The sequence below is a fragment of the Littorina saxatilis genome, linkage group LG15 (assembly GCF_037325665.1).
Source record: "Littorina saxatilis isolate snail1 linkage group LG15, US_GU_Lsax_2.0, whole genome shotgun sequence".
In the NCBI taxonomy this organism is placed as follows: Eukaryota; Metazoa; Mollusca; class Gastropoda; order Littorinimorpha; family Littorinidae; genus Littorina; species Littorina saxatilis.
The window spans coordinates 22,411,854-22,430,367 of NC_090259.1; the positions used below are offsets into that span (position 1 = coordinate 22,411,854).

Here is an 18,514-nt window from a genome sequence, read left to right on the forward strand (position 1 = left end):
CAGAATGCACCAGATTGCACCATTTTGCATCCTTTTTTTCTAAATTTTTCGGGGGGGCATGCCCCCGGACCCCCCTATATAGCAAGCTAGGCGCCTCGCGCCTCCACACCCATATCTTCGCAATATACTTTTGGAACCCCCCACCCCCCCCCATAAAATGAACTGATCCGCCCCTGAGACATGTCGCATAGGATTGGTAGTTAAAACTGTACAAAAATGATACTGATTGCATTAACAAGAACAAATTTCACAGACAGAACTTTTTTTTTTTTACAGCCGAGGGGGGAAGGCCCCCCCATCCGGGGGGGGGGGGGGTTCCGGATGACGTGTGACCATACGCACCGTTGTATTAGTATGTTCATGTCTTCTGAAATGTTGTTCTTGATCCCAGAAAAAACACCTGTTAAAATTGTCGGACAAAGCCTCTCTTGACCCGGAAAAGCGATTCTTCTCATGTTCGCCTACGCCGTGGTTTACTGGAAGTTGACATGCAACATAAACTTGTGCACCGAGCAACCCACCGGCGCCGCCGCCGTCTGGCTCAGTCGGTCACGCCGCCTGAATTCGTACAGTCAGCAACTAGTCGAAAAGTGGACTAGTAGCACAAGAACCCTGCTTTTTCTTCGAAACAAGAATCCTGAAGGAAAGTAATCAAGAAACTAAACATATGAGAAGACATGATTGCAGAATAAATAATGGGTTCTCCGTGGCTAGGAATTTGATTTCCGAGAGCTGCACATAGCAGACGCCCCACTTGATGAAAGAGGGAATATGTATGGGGGCCACGGATGGGGGAGGGGGTTACTAATGTGGGCCCTGTCAGGGTTCATATTCTAATAGTGATTTTGGGAAAATGGAATCTCAGTTTTGAGTTCGTTGTGAGTCAAAGTTTTTGAAAGAAATGGAGCTTAAACTGAGGAGGATGAGGGATGATGATTTAATGTAGTGCATGGTGTGTTCAGGTACTTCTTTTCATTTCTCTTTGTTATTTTGTGTACAACATTTTATTTATTTATTTTTATTTATTTAGTGATTGCCCTAATATTGTTGTTTCCCAGTATTCGTTTGTTTGTTTGGTGAACTGTTTACTTTTGATCTATCACAGACTGAGGTTATGCCGATGGGCAAGTGCTCTGTACCGCTGATTATCCATATTATGACATGGTTACCGGCATACAGGGGCGGATTAGGGGGGGGGGGGGGGGTGTTACGGGGCTGTCCAAAAAAAGATTTAATACTAACTTTAAAAGACAAATGAGTGGCTGCTGACACCAGTTGATCATGTTTAAAATCAAGGATAAGCCATAAATTGTTCATAAAATAGCTAAAACTCTTCAGTGCCCCTGTACCCCACCACGGGTCTGGACCTGGACCCCAGGTTGTATCCCCCCCCCCCCCCTCTGGCTTAACTGCTCCGCCCCTGGGCATAGCGGATTAAATCTGAAGGACATCCGTATATGCCCTTGACGCAGCACTCCCCATACCGTATACCCGTCATGTGTTACCGCTGTCCTGTCCGGTGTAACACGAGAAACGAAAATATTACTCCCTTTACAAAAAACGTACTCCCCCATTACACGAGAAAATTACTCCCCACGACAGGTGAGTTCCGAGTAAACATTTCGTACACAAATATTACTCCCCTGACGAATAAATAACGAATACATTACTTCAAACTAACATGAGCAATTTAACTTCCCATGCCAGGTGTACGAAATTATTACTCCCTTGTTCCCTGTTATTCTTGGTGGTGGAAGGGGTGGAGGGAGGGTAGCGCGGCATTCGTTTGCGCGAGATCACAATATTGGCATTATCCCTTCACCCGCATCCCATTAATTTTTCGCGTACGAGATTTTTACTGGAAGTAAAAAAAAATGGGGAGTCAAAATTTCGTGGAGGGAGTAATTTTTTCGTGCTTTTGGGAGTTCTTTTCTCGTACGAAAGGTGTACTCGGAGTAACTTGAGAATTTCGTACGAAATTTTTACTCCGGAGTAAATTTTTCGTGGAGTAAAAATGTCGTGTTACACCGGGCCAGTCTGTGTTTTTACATTTAGTCCCGTTTTGACTAAGTTTTTTAACGACTGGGCCGACAGATTGACTCAATGTTTTAACATCGCTTCAAGTGACTTGTTTTGTTGCCGTTGTTCATTATGATTTTTCATTGTATGTTGTTTGTTTTTGTTTTTCAAAATGTGTCCAAAACTGACTCAGTGCTAACAGATCCAAAAACAAAGAGACTGCCAACGTTCCAAAATTCAGAATAAAAAACCAAGAAAGGTAGGTTGTTGGAACGTTTGTTATTGACAAAACAATACATTCACAAATATATCGGCCCAACGGTCTTTTAAGCGCACACTCAGACAAACAATTAATAATAATTAATTAATAATTAAACAGCCAGAAGTTTTCGTTATTAATTGTTTGTCTGTTTTTAGAAAAGAAATGATCTTCCATGCCTCTAAAGGGGTTAGAGGATTAATAAAAACTTAAAACTTATGTGCGTATCAGTAAGCTTTAGTTGCGGTTTTCCCTCCAGTCGCTGAGGCCTGCTGATGTAACCACAGAGAGCTCTTGTCTGTTCCTGTCGGATATATGAATATATCCTAGACAGGGCCTCAACCCAAAATGCACTGCGAAAGTTTTTGTGGAAGTAGCAGAGTGCCCATGGCTGATGGCAGCGCAACACTGCGCTCGGGAAGTTTGAGAAGTTGTGTGCAAGTTGGATCTTGGACAATCATGGAGGTTCGGACAGTGATTTTGTGTTTTTGTGTCTTGCTGGTGGCCGTCCATGCCCAGGAAGATCCTACCCGAGGCCGGAGTAGTTGCTACGACAGTGCCGGACGGGCTGTACGCTGTATGCCGGAGTTTGTAAACGCAGCTTTCGGCCTGCCAGTGGACGCTTCAAACACTTGTGGAGTAACGAAAGAAACGGAGTACTGTCTTCAGACTGGTGCCACCGGCGTGAACAAACCTTGCTACATCTGTGATGCCAGAAGGGAGGGGTTGAACCACCCCCCGGAGTTTATGACGGACTTTAATAACCAGGATAACTGGACGTGGTGGCAGAGCGAAACTATGCTGCAGGGGGTTCAGCACCCAAACACTGTCAACCTCACACTCCACTTGAGTGAGTAGCCCGTGGGTTCTTTAGTTGACTATCCTGCAGTACCACCCTTCCCCCTCCCCTCCTCTTCCTTACTTATCTTGTTGCTACCTCTAATCTCCGACGAGAGCCGCTGATGCCTGTCCAGCTTTGGCATAGTAATTAGTATCATGCTGTTCTCTGGTAAATCAATCATGGAATGGTTTTATGAGGTCTCTTTTTTGTAGCAGGAATGTGGGTACATCCCGGAGTCTGTAGTTGATAGGGCACTACTAGTACTAGTCTTAATTACCAGACCTTCCAATCCATTCTGTGTCCACGGATTGACTGATGGGAGTGATGGCCTTTGGCCACCTGCAGAGGTTTGGATCCACAGCATTTGCATTATAATCGCCCCCCCGAGATTTTCCAGTATTGCAGTAACTTGCCAGATTATCAACAAAATTTGTGGTGAATGCTCTTCTCCCTCCTCACAGCCACAGCCCCCCAGTTTCATCCCTTCATTTACATTTACTGATTAAGTCAATTTTGACTAGTAAATGTTAGATCGGGAATCGAGACGAGGTTAGTGGTGTGTTGTTGTTAGTACTAGTTTTGTAACACTGTGTGAATGTAGTGTGTACAGCAATTCCAGGAAAACTACTGGACAGATCTTTAGGAAACTTAATATGGAAGTTCTTCCAAATAATACCCCGACATGTTTTACTTTATCATTTTATCGATGAATGTTTTTGATGATGTCGTATCCAGCTTTTTGCAACAAAAGTTGAGGCCGCTCTGTGGTAACCTAATTTTAAGCAAATTGAATGAACCTTTGGTCAAACATTCTTTGACTCAGTCCGGACTATGAGATTGCATTTCTGCTTGAAAGCTCAAGAATCGGATAATTGAATTGTTCATTAAAATTTAAAGTACATTGTGATTAAAATCACATTTTTGCTACCAGTACCACTGTACCAGATATACAGATAATTTGCATTGTACAAACTACAGTCTATACAATGTATTTCATAATATTCTTTATAATGTCGGTGGGTCGTATTCATATTGCTTTTAAAGCAATTTGATTTGAAAGGGAGACTTTTGACTGATGGATTATAATTATTTCTAGAAACTAAGAATGGGGTAAAGACAGAGCCAAAAGTTAGAATAGAGCATTTCAGTGCCTGACTGGGACTGTGCTTGTGAGTGATGTACGTTATGCAATTGTGAAGTAATGCATACATGTATGTAATACGTTTCAATCAATCAATCAATCAATGAGTCTTATATCGCGCATATTCCGTGGGTACAGTTCTAGGCGCTCTGCAATGATGCTGTGTGAGATGAAATTTTATACGGCCAGTAGATTGCAGCCATTTCGGCGCATATTTACCTTTCACGGCCTATTATTCCAAGTCACACGGGTATGGGTAGACAATTATTAACTGTGCCTAAGGCCAACAAAAAAAAAATTGTCTGTTTCTGGTAACATGGCTAAAAAAAATAGGGTCGGTAGGTCGGGATTTTTATTTTTTTTTTTTAATTTTTTTTTTTTACCCCAAATGTAGACCAATAAAACTAACTTTAAAAATCGCGCAAAGAGACTGGATTCACTATACATAGAGACAAGACACTCAACACATTTACAAATCGTCAGCGGACTTTCGTTTTCACACGTTTTTGTTGTTCATTTTCTCACCCTGTCCTTTACCACCAAAAAAATATAAAAACATTTTGAGTTTGGAAAAAAAAGTTTAGGGTCGGCGTCGAAAGTTAGGGTCGGTCGGGTGACCAGAAACAGACAATTTTTTTTTGTTGGCCTAAGCAATTTTGTCAGGAAAGACCCTTTTGTCAATCGTGGGATCTTTAACGTGCACACCCAATGTAGTGTACACGGGGGGAGGTTCGGACACCGAAGAGAGTCTGCACATAAAGTTGACTCTGTGAAATAAATTTCAGCCGAACCTGGGATCGAACTCACGCTGACAGCGGCCAACTGAATACAAATCCAGCGCGCTACCAACTGAGCTATATCCCCGCCCCACGTTTGTGTATTTTAAATTCTGTTTGTGCAAACACTTGTAGTTGTACAATGTAAGTTGTCAGGGACATTAGTTGTGAATAAGCCTAAAAGCAGCTGCCGAGCTAGAGAGGAAAAGGAAATGAAAGTGGAAATAATATGCTTTGAGGTCTGACTACCTATGTGGAGAATTTCCTGTTTTTCCTATCTGAGAGTGAGAGAGTACAATGGAGCTTTTTAGTTAACCACAGCACAATAGCTCCAGATTTTTTTTTTTTTTTAACAAGCAGTGATATGTTTTGTTTTGGATGTAAACCTCTTTTGTGGTGTGGGTGTGGGGGTTAAGCTGCAGAGTTGTGCAAGCTTCTGTGTGGGATCATACATTTATATTTTATAGTTAGGCCAAAAATAGGTGTGGTTACGGTAACATAGCCCCAAAAAATAGGGTATGAAGGTAGGCAATCACTTATTTTGTTAAACTTTTTTTTCTAATGTGTACAAATTAAACCTACTTGACAGGGAAATAAGTGTGCGACTCGGGCGCTTTCGCTTTCATTGCGTTTTCTGCACTCGTTTTCTTGTTTTTTGTGGGTTTTTTTTGACAAATGTAATAAAAAGTTATAGGGTCGGCCCCTAAAAATAGGGTAGGTCGGGTTACCGTAACCACACCTATTTTTTTTTTAGGCCTTATACAGTTGATCCCCTTTTAGACCCTCCTTTGAAGTTTGATTTTGAAGACATTACTTTCACAGATTTTTCGTTAACTTTTAAAGGGGCCAATTGATTTGTTCAGATTTTGTGTGGTCTTACTCTTATTTGTCATTGTTTTTCTACAACGGGGTACAAATTAGGTAGTGGCGATGTGCAATTGTTTTGCTGAAGTGATTACTAGTACTGTACTACTAGTACTAAAGTTCTACAATACCAGTTTCCACAAGTATGCTAGATTGCGTACATGAGAAATGTGCAGCAATGAGATTTCCTTTGCTTACAATACAAAACACCACTTCTAAATTATCCATTGCTGGCTGTGTCAGTGTGTGGCAAAGGTTCAGGTGTCCAACTCTAAAGTGGATGATTCATCAAGCAGTGTAGTGCACATCAACAGTAGGGGGTTGGTTCCTTGCTGTCACACTGACACACAGCCTACAGTATCTATAGGCTGCTACACATAACTGTAGTGACAAGGACTAAAAGGGAAGGGGAGATTTGGTGAAGGGGGATTGGGGGTGGTAGGAGAGGAAACCTTGCTCACATGCACACAGACACTCTGTTTGACAAATGTTGTGTGTCTGTGTTGTCTGGAGTTACCTCATCACCAGGTTGATTTACATAGGGCATATTCTGTGCTGTACAGCCAGAAAAACTGACCTACTTAGTGACTTGCTGGATGGCCAAATCTCAAAATGTTAACTTCCCAGCCGGGCGAGCAACTTCAAGAAAGTCACTAGCCCGCCAGAAATGTTCTGGCTTGGTACGTACCACAGGCACAGTTGCTGTATCTGCAGTGTTAACTGTTACATGATATGGCTTTGAAACTCGATATTACAACCAAAAGTGTTGCATTTGACCAGAATTTTCACTGGCCAGCCGGGCCGTTTCCACTAGCCCCTGGTGATTGGGCGGACGATTTGGCCATCCCTGAAAATTAAATAGTTCTAAGTAAAGGTTGTTATAGCTTATACTATCCTTATTTATTTTGTCAGTGTACTGTAAAAGTCCAGTTTCATCACTGTTAGCCCAGTCTCTCCATCAGCAACCTGTGGTGAACTGACAAGAGTCCTTTTAATTTTTACATTTAGTCAAGTTATGACTAAATGTTTTAACATCGAGGGGGGAATCGAGACGAGGGTCGTGGTGTATGTGTGTGCGTGCGTGCGTGTAGAGCGATTCAGACCAAACTACTGGACCGATCTTTATGAAATTTGACATGAAAGTTCCTGGGTATGATATCCCCATACGTTTTTTTCATTTTTTTTATAAATGTCTTTGATGACGTCATATCCGGCTTTTCGTGAAAGTTGAGGCGGCACTGTCACGCCCTCATTTTCCAACCAAATTGGTTGAAATTTTGGTCAAGTATTGTTCGACGAAGCCCGGACTTCGGTATTGTATTTCAGCGTGGTGGCTTAAAAATTAATTAATGACTTTGGTCATTACAAATCTGAAAATTGTAAAGAAAATATTTCTTTTATAAAACGATCCAAATTTACGTTCATCTTATTCTCCATCATTTGCTGATTCCAAAAACATATAAATATGTTATATTTGGATTAAAAACAAGCTCTGAAAATTAAATATAAAAATTATTATCAAAATTTTTTTTTCGAAATCAATTTAAAAACACTTTCATCTTATTCCTTGTCGGTTCCTGATTCCAAAAACATATAGATATGATATGTTTGGATTAAAAACACGCTCAGAAAGTTAAAACGAAGAGAGGTACAGAAAAGCGTGCTATCGTTCTCAGCGCAACTACTACCCCGCTCTTCTTGTCAATTTCACTGCCTTTGCCGTGAGCGGTGGACTGACGATGTTACGAGTATACGGTCTTGCTGCGTTGCATTGCGTTTAGTTTCATTCTGTGAGTTCGACAGCTACTTGACTAAATGTTGTATTTTCGCCTTACGCGACTTGTTTTATTCTCTAGATTTTTTGGTCTGATTTAGTCCAATTTATGAATTCCCTTCAAGCTGAATAAATGTATAAATTTGTTAATGTTCTAAGTTCAGTTGTGAAATTCTCTGTCTTAGACTGAGATGCTTTTTGCTGAGCTGAAACACCGACTGTAACTTGTAAGCTTGTGTAATCATGAAACGATCTAATGTGAGTGAGCCCCTGCTTGGGCACAGAGAGTTCCCAGTGCTGTTACTTTTGGTCTTGATGTTATCAGTCCTCTCTATTTCTGGTGTTACACTGAACTTTTTGCCCTCTGTCTGATGTAGCTGAACTTGCAACATTTTGGTTGTTGCAGTGTATACACGTTTGCTCTCACTAAACTGTGTGAAAGTAGTCATACTCATAGTGTTTCTTCATACTGGGTGGGGTTTACAAATTAAAATTGGGGTGAAGTTGGCCGTTTGGACTGTTCCCCAGGGCAGTCACATCTAGTTTGCTCAACTTGTTATTATTACTAAAGCATTTTAAAATTATATTATAAATTATAATGATTTTTTTTTTATTTTACAGGCAATTTTCCTTGTTTTACTTTCATACGGATACAATATTGAGTCTTGATCTTGAAAAAAATAATGAAGACTAACAGAGAATGTAAGCTTTCAAAACACAGAGCCCCTGTATCACGGATCACTATCACTATCAGCAGATGTATGGTTCAATGAATGGATAGCAGAGGTAGCATTAGCAAGCATCCTGCTCACTTATCAGCAGATGACTGTATGGTTCCATGAATGGATAGCACAGGTAGCAAGCATCCTGCTCATTTACCACCCCTTCCCTTCCGGCCAATGTGTGCTGCATGTGTTTTGGATTGGTCATGCCCTGGTTATGAATGGTACCAAACTACCATTCCTTCTGGCCTGCGCTGCCACTGCCACACACTTTAGTCCCTTAGACCAAGGTTAGACCCGCTGTGGTATGCTGAGCATCATTTGGAGGCATGCTGTGTCCGCGTTCCAGAGCGCAAATAGTTGGTTGACAGTCTGCCGAAGCTGCTTGTTGAACTTGTTCCTTGCTTGCTGATTTCTTACTGGCAGTCTTAGTGAATCAGAATGTCAGTGTGACAGGTGTGGTATACAAAAGAAATTTATGCCAGTGGGCATAGTCGAGGTCTCACAACAAAGTCTACATTTGTTGAATGTGCAGTGCAGATTGGATCCCCAACAGTTTTGGCAAGCGTGCACGGTTACTTTTTTTTGTCCATTATTCAGTTCCGATCTTGTAACTATACAACAAAAGGTGCTTTTTTTTTCAACCTGTCATGTGTACTCAGTAGTCCTCTACCCTCCAAATTGATTTAAATTTTAATAAAATATCCTTGTTCCCGAGTCAATGGATGAGTGCATGAACCTGTTGAACCAGGTACCCCCCACCCCCTCCACACTCTTAGGCCTGCTCTGCCCAGGGTGCCAGGAAAAAGTCGGTCAGTTTACAGACAAGGTGTCAAGTTCTGGTAGTCAGTAGGGCAGCAATTCCTTGTTGTACTGTAGTAATAACAGTCCAACTTGTGCAGGGAAGCGTGAGTGAACTTGCACTGAAGCCGTCAAGCTTGACTGAACAGAGTCTGGTTTCGATCAGCAGGGGTTGAACTGGGGTTGCCCCCTATAGGGTCATTGAGGGCAGGGTGCTTCTGCTGGGTGGTTTTGGTGCACAGTCGACTCTTTGTATGTCTGTGGGTTTTGGTACGCAGCTTTCTTATTGTTTGCGGTAAGGTGAGACTGAGACTGAGAGTTGTTTTCTTAGGGTATGGATCTCTGTTAGTGGCTTTTTTTCTGCTTGAATTAGTCTCGGCCCCTCCAGATGTATTTGACTAACCTCCCTTGTTCCCGAGTAAGTGATTGGTTGGACCAGGTGAACCCACCCCCAATACAACCTTCAGATCGGTCTTCAGAGTTGGAGGGAGAAAAAAGCTACTATGTTTGGGGTGACTTAATTAACGTTGAGCATTCTCTGTGGAGTTGGAGAAGATTGTTGATAATGAAAAGTGGCGTTTGCAGGCAGATAAATACCCCAGCTAGCTTTTATTCTGTCAGAAGTCTAGACAGATCTGATTAGAAAAATAGAAGCAATCCTTAGAACACAGTTGGCACTTTCAGAAATGTGAAAAATATAAATATCTGTAAAATAAAATAGTTATTCATTTTATTGGTCTGGCCAGCTGACGGTAACAGTCAAATTTCAGACATGTATGTTAAATACTTGAAATTACTAGTACTATACCTAGTCAGGCTAGTGGGGGATACATTTAAGCAAGAATCAAAGAAGGGAGAAAGGAGTTTCATGTGCAACATTGTACAGAGAAGGAGATTCACTTCCTGGATATTTGTGGGTAAGCAGTAGCTCTGATAAATTTATAGCAACTTCATCACATTTTATTATACACCCTCTTTTTTTCAATTCAAAGTCATGTCTTTTAATTTTCCGGTTCAGGCTATGAATTTGATACTCGTCTTTAGCTTCAAAACACTCTTTCAGTCTTTGTTTTCAGCCTAATGTCAAAGGGCATTCAGAGTAATTACTAATTAAAGGGCAATTAACCTAATTGCTCTCATGTCCATGTCCCATTTAATTTGCACAATTACCAGTTTGCTTGATGGTGACCCTACTAGTACATTGTACTAGATATAGAGGACACAACAAGTTTGAGAGAAACTGGGGTGTGGGTTGGGAGTGGGGGATGTTTGCTGAGTTCAGCTTAGATTAATATTTTATGGACTAGCTCAACTTTTCTGGTGGAAAACTAACTAAAAGGTATCTACATTTTCTCTCTTTTCTCCCACATCCGTTTTCCAGCCTGTACAGTGGAACCCCCTTTTGATACCCCCCCCCCCCCCCTTTTTTTTTATAATGGAAGGCATCGCTTTCACGGATTTTCTGTTCATATTCATAACCTCAGTAAATGTACTCCCTTTTTAAGACTCTTTTCTTTTTGAGACCTGATTTTCTCAGAGCTTTGGGCGAAATTGGAGGTCTTGAAAGGGGGGGGGGGGGTTTCCAGGGGGTGGTGAGGAGTTTAAGGCTTAGCGTGTATGGTGTCAGCTCAGCATGGCAGACTATCTTACCAGCAGTTTATGTGATGAAGACGGAGCGAGTGCAATAGAGTCAGCCTCTTGCTGTGTAGACTCCTATAGCTCATTCATACATGTGGAGCTAATGGTACATGACATGGTGGTAAAATGACACTTGGCCTGTGAAATGTCGCAAAAATGGGATGGGGGCAAAATGGGCTAAAGGCAAAACAGGATTGCGCCAAAATGGGAAGTGGAGCTAATGGTACATGATATGGTGGTAAAATGACATATGGCCTGTGAAATGTCGCAAAATGGGATGGGGGTGAAATGGGATAACGGCGAAACGGGACTAACAGATCCCTTGACTTTGGGGTAGTGCGACCCTGTCACTGCTAGCTTTCCACTGGGAGGAAGCGACCGGAATTTCCCAACGATGGGACATCCTAGTCATGGAAAAAAAAAATGAAAAAAAATATCTTAAAATTAACAGTCACGCTACCCCAAAAGTCAAGGGATTTCGTTTTTGTCCCTTGACTTTGGAGATGACAAGAAAATATCGGGCGCAAAAACGTGATTTGTAAAAAAATTTACAAATCACGGGTTAACAACACCGCCTTTGTCAGCCTTGTGGTTCTGCACTGTTTTCTACTGTTTTACAGTCAAACCTGCATAGTTTAGATTAGAATATTAACTGTAAATTTGCACTGTGTTTGCAGGGAAAAACGCATTTTACATTATACTGGTCCGATGTCATGCTGCTGCAATTCTTTCTACTGCTTTACAGCAAAACAGTTTACATCAAAATTCATTGTGCATTAACTTTTGACGTGCCCTGTGTTTGCAGGGGAAAAAAGCATTTGACATTACCTGGTCCGATGATTTGACATTACCTGGGTCGATGTCACGTTGCTGCAGTTCTTTCCACTGCTTTACAGCAAAACCTGTGTAATTATCATCAAATTACATGTATAGTACATTCACTTTTGACTTGCGCTGTGTTTGCAGGGAAAGCGTTCGACATCACCTACGTCAGGATACGCTTCATGTCACCGAGACCTGAGAGCTTTGCCATCTACAAGCGCACCCGTGCTGACGGCCCCTGGATTCCCTACCAGTTCTACAGCGCCTCCTGTCAGAACACATACAAGCTGCGAGCGCGTGCTATCATCACGAGAGAGAACGAAGCGGTGGCCATCTGTACTGACGAGTTTAGCGACATTTCACCGCTCACTGGCGGTAGTGTGGCCTTCAGTACCCTGGAGGGACGACCCAGTGCCTTCGAGTTTAGTGAAAGTGCTCAACTGCAGGTATGGAAGGAGTTGTGCTTTTTATATTTAGTCAAGTTTTGACTAAATATTTTAACATCGAGGGGGAATCGAAACGAGGGTCGTGGTGTATGTGCGTATGTGTGTGTGTGCGTGCGTGTGTGTGTGTGTGTGTGTGTGTGTAGAGCGATTCAGACTAAACTACAGGACCGATCTTTATGAAATTTGACATGAGAGTTCCTGGGTATGAAATCTCGGAACGTTTTTTTCATTTTTTTGATAAATGTCTTTGATGACGTCATATCCGGCTTTTCGTGAAAGTTGAGGCGGCACTGTCACGCCCTCATTTTTCAAATTGGTTGAAATTTTGGTCAAGTACTCTTCGACGAAGCCCGGGGTTCGGTATTGCATTTCAGCTTGGTGGCTTAAAAATTAATTAATGACTTTGGTCATTAAAAATCTGAACATTGTAAAAAAAAATAAAAAATTATAAAACGATCCAAATTTACGTTTATCTTATTCTCCATCATTTGCTGATTCCAAAAACATATAAATATGTTATATTCGGATTAAAAACAAGCTCTGAAAATTAAATATATAAAAATTATTATCAAATTTTTTTTTTCGAAATCAATTTAAAAACACTTTCATCTTATTCCTTGTCGGTTCCTGATTCCAAAAATATATAGATATGATATGTTTGGATTAAAAACACGCTCAGAAAGTTAAAACGAAGAGAGGTACAGAAAAGCGTGCTATGCAGCATAGCGTAACCACTACCCCGCTCTTCTTGTCAATTTCACTGCCTATGCCGTGAGCGGTGGACCACGAGTATACGGTCTTGCTGCGTTGCATTGCGTTCAGTTTCATTCTGTGAGTTCGACAGCTACTTGACTAAATATTGTATTTTCGCCTTACGCGACTTGTTTGTTGTTTTATTTTCTTTGAGGACCCTCCACCCTCACCCCCAATTTGAGCACACCCACCCTTTCTACTGCATCAGCAATAACCAAGACAAACTAGAATTGTTTTGTTAAAGGTGGTCGTCTACATTTTTGCTTTTTTTCAATAATCTTATGGTTAGATTTCGCTAAAAAGTTATGTCAGATGATGAATGAACCATGGGGAAAAAAGTTATAGAAAAAAAAATATAAGTAAAAAAATTGCTGAGAACATGTGCTTTGCCTAAAAATACTGACCAATCAAATTCATGTCACTATGCTTATAGCCACGCCCAAACAAGTGCAGCAACAAGTTTGACACTGGAGCGCTGTCCACGCTTTTTTTAAACGCACAAAATGCACGGGATTTGAGAGGAGTTTTGCGCTTGGCATTTTCCAAATAAGGATATCCTACTATGAGAACTACGCTGGAATACTACAATGAATTTTCAAACGGCTACACTGGCTTCGTCTTTCCTGATCGAAAGACTCAGTTCTTCCCATAGCTGGCTCGACGTGATGTGTTGTGCCCCAAAAGACATTCTTGTGCTGTGCTCTGTGAGAGGTGTTTTCTTTGTGCTTAATATTATTTTGTTTGGACCTAGCTATTGATGTGTACATTGTTGTTAAACAGTTGTTTGTTGTATGTTTACCAGGGTTTGCTAGTGTGTGATAGGGTTCGTGTCCGTCTGTAGATGTTAGTTTCTTTGTTAGTCCTGTGTTGACAACTCTTCGACAAGCGCCTAGAACTGTACCCACGGAATATGCGCGATATAAGCCTCATTGATTGATTGATATTGTTGATATTTGTAGATAATAGACTCTGCATTTTAATGGTCAAATGGCGATTTCGGTATAAAAATGTAGACAAGGACCTTTAAAGACATCGGAGTGAGTTCTTCAAAAAACGTTCATATTTTTGTTTAAATATTTTTTATTTCAAATACTGAAAAAGCACATTTTAAAAACCGGCAACATCAAAATGTAAGACTTTACATTTATTTGAAGACCTTTTATGACCTAATTTTCTCAGATTTTAAGGGTATTCAAAAGAGAGTTTGACTGTATTAACTATTATCTTGGTCACAATCCAGGTTCTATCCCTCCCTCCTTCGCTACTCTCCTCTTCGTTATGCCTTAGGTGGAGGGGGAAAGGTGGGTGGAATGGTCAAATAGGCAATCAATGATTCATCATTAAGTGATTAACACCAAGATGGCAAGGACTGAAGGAGAAGAAGGTTGACATGATGAAGATAAAACTAAAGAAAGATAGGGTGTGAGCTGGCTGCAATGGTGCATGCAGCCACTTGCCCTTCTCAATGACTTCCTTCCTGTACTGGATAGTGGATGCTTCTCCCCTGACCTGTGAGGCTGTATTCTGCAGTAATGGGACTGGTACGACGGGCGCAGTGGCGTAGTGGATAAGACATCGGCCTCCTAGTCGGAAGTTTGTGAGTTCAAATCCTCGCCTCAGCTGCCTGGTGGGTTAAGGGTGGAGATTTTTCCAACTTATGTGCAGACTTGCTTGTGCCTTATCCTCCTTCATGTGCACACGCAAGCACAAGACCAAGTGCGCACGGAAAAGATCCTGTAACCCATGTCAGAGTTCGGTGGGTTATAGAAACACGAAAATACCCAACATGCTTCTTCGGAAATCGGCGTATGCTGTCTAAATGGCGGGGTAAAAACGGTCATACACGTAAAAATCTAATCGTACCAAAACATATATGTGAACGTGGGACAGACCTGGGAAACCATACGATTTCGCCGTATTTTGTACGCATGATTGTCTAGAATACGAGCAGTACGGTCAGTGTAAAACAAATACGACGAGAAAAATGCCTGGACAACTTTTCCTTATAAGCTCATCCCAAAGTCGTTCCAGTATTTTGACACATGATTACAGTTTTTGTCAGTAAACATTGAAAGAAGCATTTGTTTTAAACGTATTGGTAAACTTAATCGACGGTGCATGCAACGGACGCGTGTGAAACATGTTTGGATCACAGATGTTCAAAATAATGCTGTGTGGAGTACGCTCATTTTTCTGAAAATACACCAAGTTTGTTTGAGAATACTCCAAGTGCGAAACAAGGGTTCCCAGGTCTGGTGGGAGTTTCAGCCCAAGAACAAAGAAGATGAAAAAAGATAGGGTGTGAGCTGGCTGGCTGCAATGGTGCAGCCACTTGCCCTTCTCAATGACTTCCTTCCTGTACTGGATAGTGGATGCTTCTCCTGTGACCTGTGAGTCTGTACTCTGCAGTACTGGTACTGGTACTGGTATTCCTACAGCTAAACCTCTTTCATTTGACAAGCAGAGTGCAGATTGGCTTTCTCTGTGCCCCTCACTACACATCAAGTTTAACATTAAAACCCACTTGAACCCTCCGCTCCTTCAGCCTCATCTTCTGCATCCCTAAAGTCCACACAAAAATACAAAAACAAAGAGACTGCCAACGTTCCAAAATTCAGAATAAAAAAACCAAGAAAGTTATTGGAATGTTTGCTGAAGACTGCGGACTTCGTGGCAGCCACCGACCTGACGATATGACGGCCATGAAATATCGAATGCAGAAGAAGAAGAAGAAGAATTGGAATGTTTAATTTGTGACAAAACAAAACGTTACAGTCACAAAAAACTTTTGCCAACACAAAAGCTTACAGCCATCGTCCCTGCTCTGATTCTCCCCCTACCATCTGTCTTCTTCTGCGTTCGTGGGCTGAAACTCCCATGTACACGTGTTTTTGCACGAGTGGATTTTTACGTGTATGACCGTTTTTACCCCGCCATTTAGGCAGCCATACGCCGCTTTCGGAGGAAGCATGCTGGGTATTTTCGTGTTTCTATAACCCACCGAACTCTGACATGGATTACAGGATCTTTTCCGTGCGCACTTGGTCTTGTGCTTGCGTGTACACACGAAGGGGGATAAGGCACTAGCAGGTCTGCACATAAGTTGACCTGGGAGATCGGAAAAATCTCCACCTTAACCCACCAGGCGCGGCCGGGATTCGAACCCACGACCTTCCGCTTTGGAGGCCGGCGTCTTACCACCAAGCCATTGTGCCTGACCATCTGTCGTTCAAGAAAGGTTCTGCTGTCAGTAGATCTGATCGATGCAGACCCTTGAGCTGACCCTCTTGTATGTTTGAAGTGGTTGCCTTGGAACACTAATTGGTCTAAGTGTCATAAACCTACTTCAGTTGCTAATTTCTCTTCGGTTGATCTAGTTTATGTGTGCAACTATTGCAGCCTGTCATTGTAAGTTCTTAGCTTTGGATGACATTAGAAGACACATATCACTTGGTACAGTATGTGAGTAATAACTATCAAAGAAATGTAACCAAGCTGAGAAATGTTCCCTAGCTCTACCAAGTTTACTGCCATGCAATCAGACCAAACTATGAGACTTAAAGCTAAACTTTTTGAGTTTTTCTCTCTCTCAGAAATGTTAATCACTTTATGTCGTATATATATGTCAGAGTTCAGTGGGTTATACAAACACAAAATGTACTAGGCGCATGCATCTCCCGAAATCGGCGTATGGTTGCCTAAATGGCAGGGTAAAAACAGTTATACACGAAAAAGCCCACTCATACAAAAAACATGAGTGTATGTGGCAGTAGATTAAGTATCAAAGTAGATGAGTTGTTCTTCAGTACTGGTGACAGAAAGGGGGAAAAGTGGTCAAAATTCAAATCTCTAGTTTTGTTTTTGAAATATTGCTTTTCATAAAGCAGAAATACTGTAGTATCTGTTGTACATAAGAAAAAATCACTGGTTCACATGGTTCCTACATAATCTAACTTTTAAAGCTGGTTCTTGTGTGTCTGTGTGTATGTTTGTATGATGACGATAGGACCCGAAACGGCTGCACGGACTGAGACAGGAATTGCAGAGAATGTTCTTTGCCACTCGAGTCGTGTCATAGGGTACTTTTGGAATAGCAAATTTGAAAGGATTCTTCAAAAAACGGCGGAAAACATTATATACCCTGTGAGCTATCGAGGATCCTCCCCGTCTGGGCTGTCGAAACATGGTCTTGTTAAAAGACGTTTTCAAATGCGGTTAACGGGGAGATACACTCGAAGCACATTTAGCGAAGTTATGTTGCCAAATCATCAAAGATCAACATTTCACTACACGGATCGATGCACACAGTCGAAATAGATGTGACTTTCACACGACCGAAGTCTACTTACTAGCAGACTAGCAGACGACAAGACCTAAATAATTAGTTAGATCAGTGAGAGCATGCCGTTGAAGAACAGTTACTCCGCTTATTCGTCTTCGGTTAAGCTTATTTCCCCTGCCATAAGTTTCCTTGCAGATCTGCAGTCGCGTAGTGAAATGAACTAGTGTCATCGGAAGATTCTTCTCAGTCAATGATCAAAGCACAGTAAGTTCTATGCTGACAAAAGTCACTTTCGGACAACACGACGATTGACTTAATTTATGAGCCCAAAGGTAACAATATCGACAAGAATGTACGCATTTGACATTAAATGAAACATTCATAGACAGTTTCCAACTCACCAGATCTGCCAAAGAGCCGTCATTCCGAAGTGAAAAAAACGATGATTTTAATCAGACAGGTATCGGAAACAATCTCTTGGTCACCTGCGTTATTCCTTCCGAGGCGACGTGACGGCGCCACATTTGTTTGTTTATGGCTGTTTATCGCGAAACAGCACAGTTGAAATTTGTGTGTAAAATACCACAAATGTGTGGTGAATCAGTTCGTCATCTGCGTTTCAATGGTAATTCAGTCAGATTGGAGTTACTTTGAATCGAAGGCGAGGGTAACCTGCATTATTTGTGTGACGGCGTGAACAAAGTTGATTGCAATATTTTATACAGAAAGTAAATTTCAATGATTCTGGCTCAGACTTGTAGATCTGTTATGCAGTGTTTTGGTAGTGTATAGATCTGCTTTTCTGCTATGAAGCTCATTTGGAGTGATACGCTGATCGAAGTGGGGTACCCTAAGTGGGACATCAGCCGTATGCAGATTACGCCTCAGAACACTCTCGCATTTCACAAAGACAACAATAATTTGCAACATTTCAAGAACTGCATCAGTTTTATTAGATACTATTTCAACAAAAACAGCACAAACACGACTATTATTAACATCACAGAACGGGAGGTTACAGTCTTCAAAGACGCACCAAGTGTGCGTTCCCATTTTTGGACGCCATTTTTGCTAGCATTTTCACAGTAAATCGTAATATTTCCATATCTATTGAATGATTTTGTTATTTTCTTTGATTGTGCCGATTCTCCAATCTCTCTGGCATGTACTGGGTGCTTTGTGACCAGTTTCTCCCCTAGACTGTATTGAAAAAATGCGTCCGTCTGAGCTGACCCCCACTTGTGACCAGTAGCAAAGAACAACTCTCATATATGAACATCAGCGTTTTTACAGACAGATTGAAGATACAGGACAGACCACGAAGAGGAAGTGCACAATGTGTATGCGTGCATGCAGGCATCAGTGTGTGTTTTACA

General features: G+C 41.5%; 1 protein-coding gene across 1 annotated transcript in view; it reads left to right on the forward strand.

Annotated features, from left to right (window-relative positions):
- Positions 1-2,655: 2,655 nt before the first annotated feature.
- Positions 2,656-18,514, forward strand: part of LOC138948825 (laminin subunit gamma-1-like) — an 80,018-nt gene continuing 64,159 nt past the window's right edge. The window contains exons 1-2 of the mRNA XM_070320453.1: positions 2,656-3,128; positions 11,802-12,103. Of these exons, the coding sequence (XP_070176554.1) occupies positions 2,666-3,128; positions 11,802-12,103 (765 nt within the window). The 5' untranslated portion in view covers positions 2,656-2,665. The remainder of the gene's footprint in view (positions 3,129-11,801; positions 12,104-18,514) is intronic.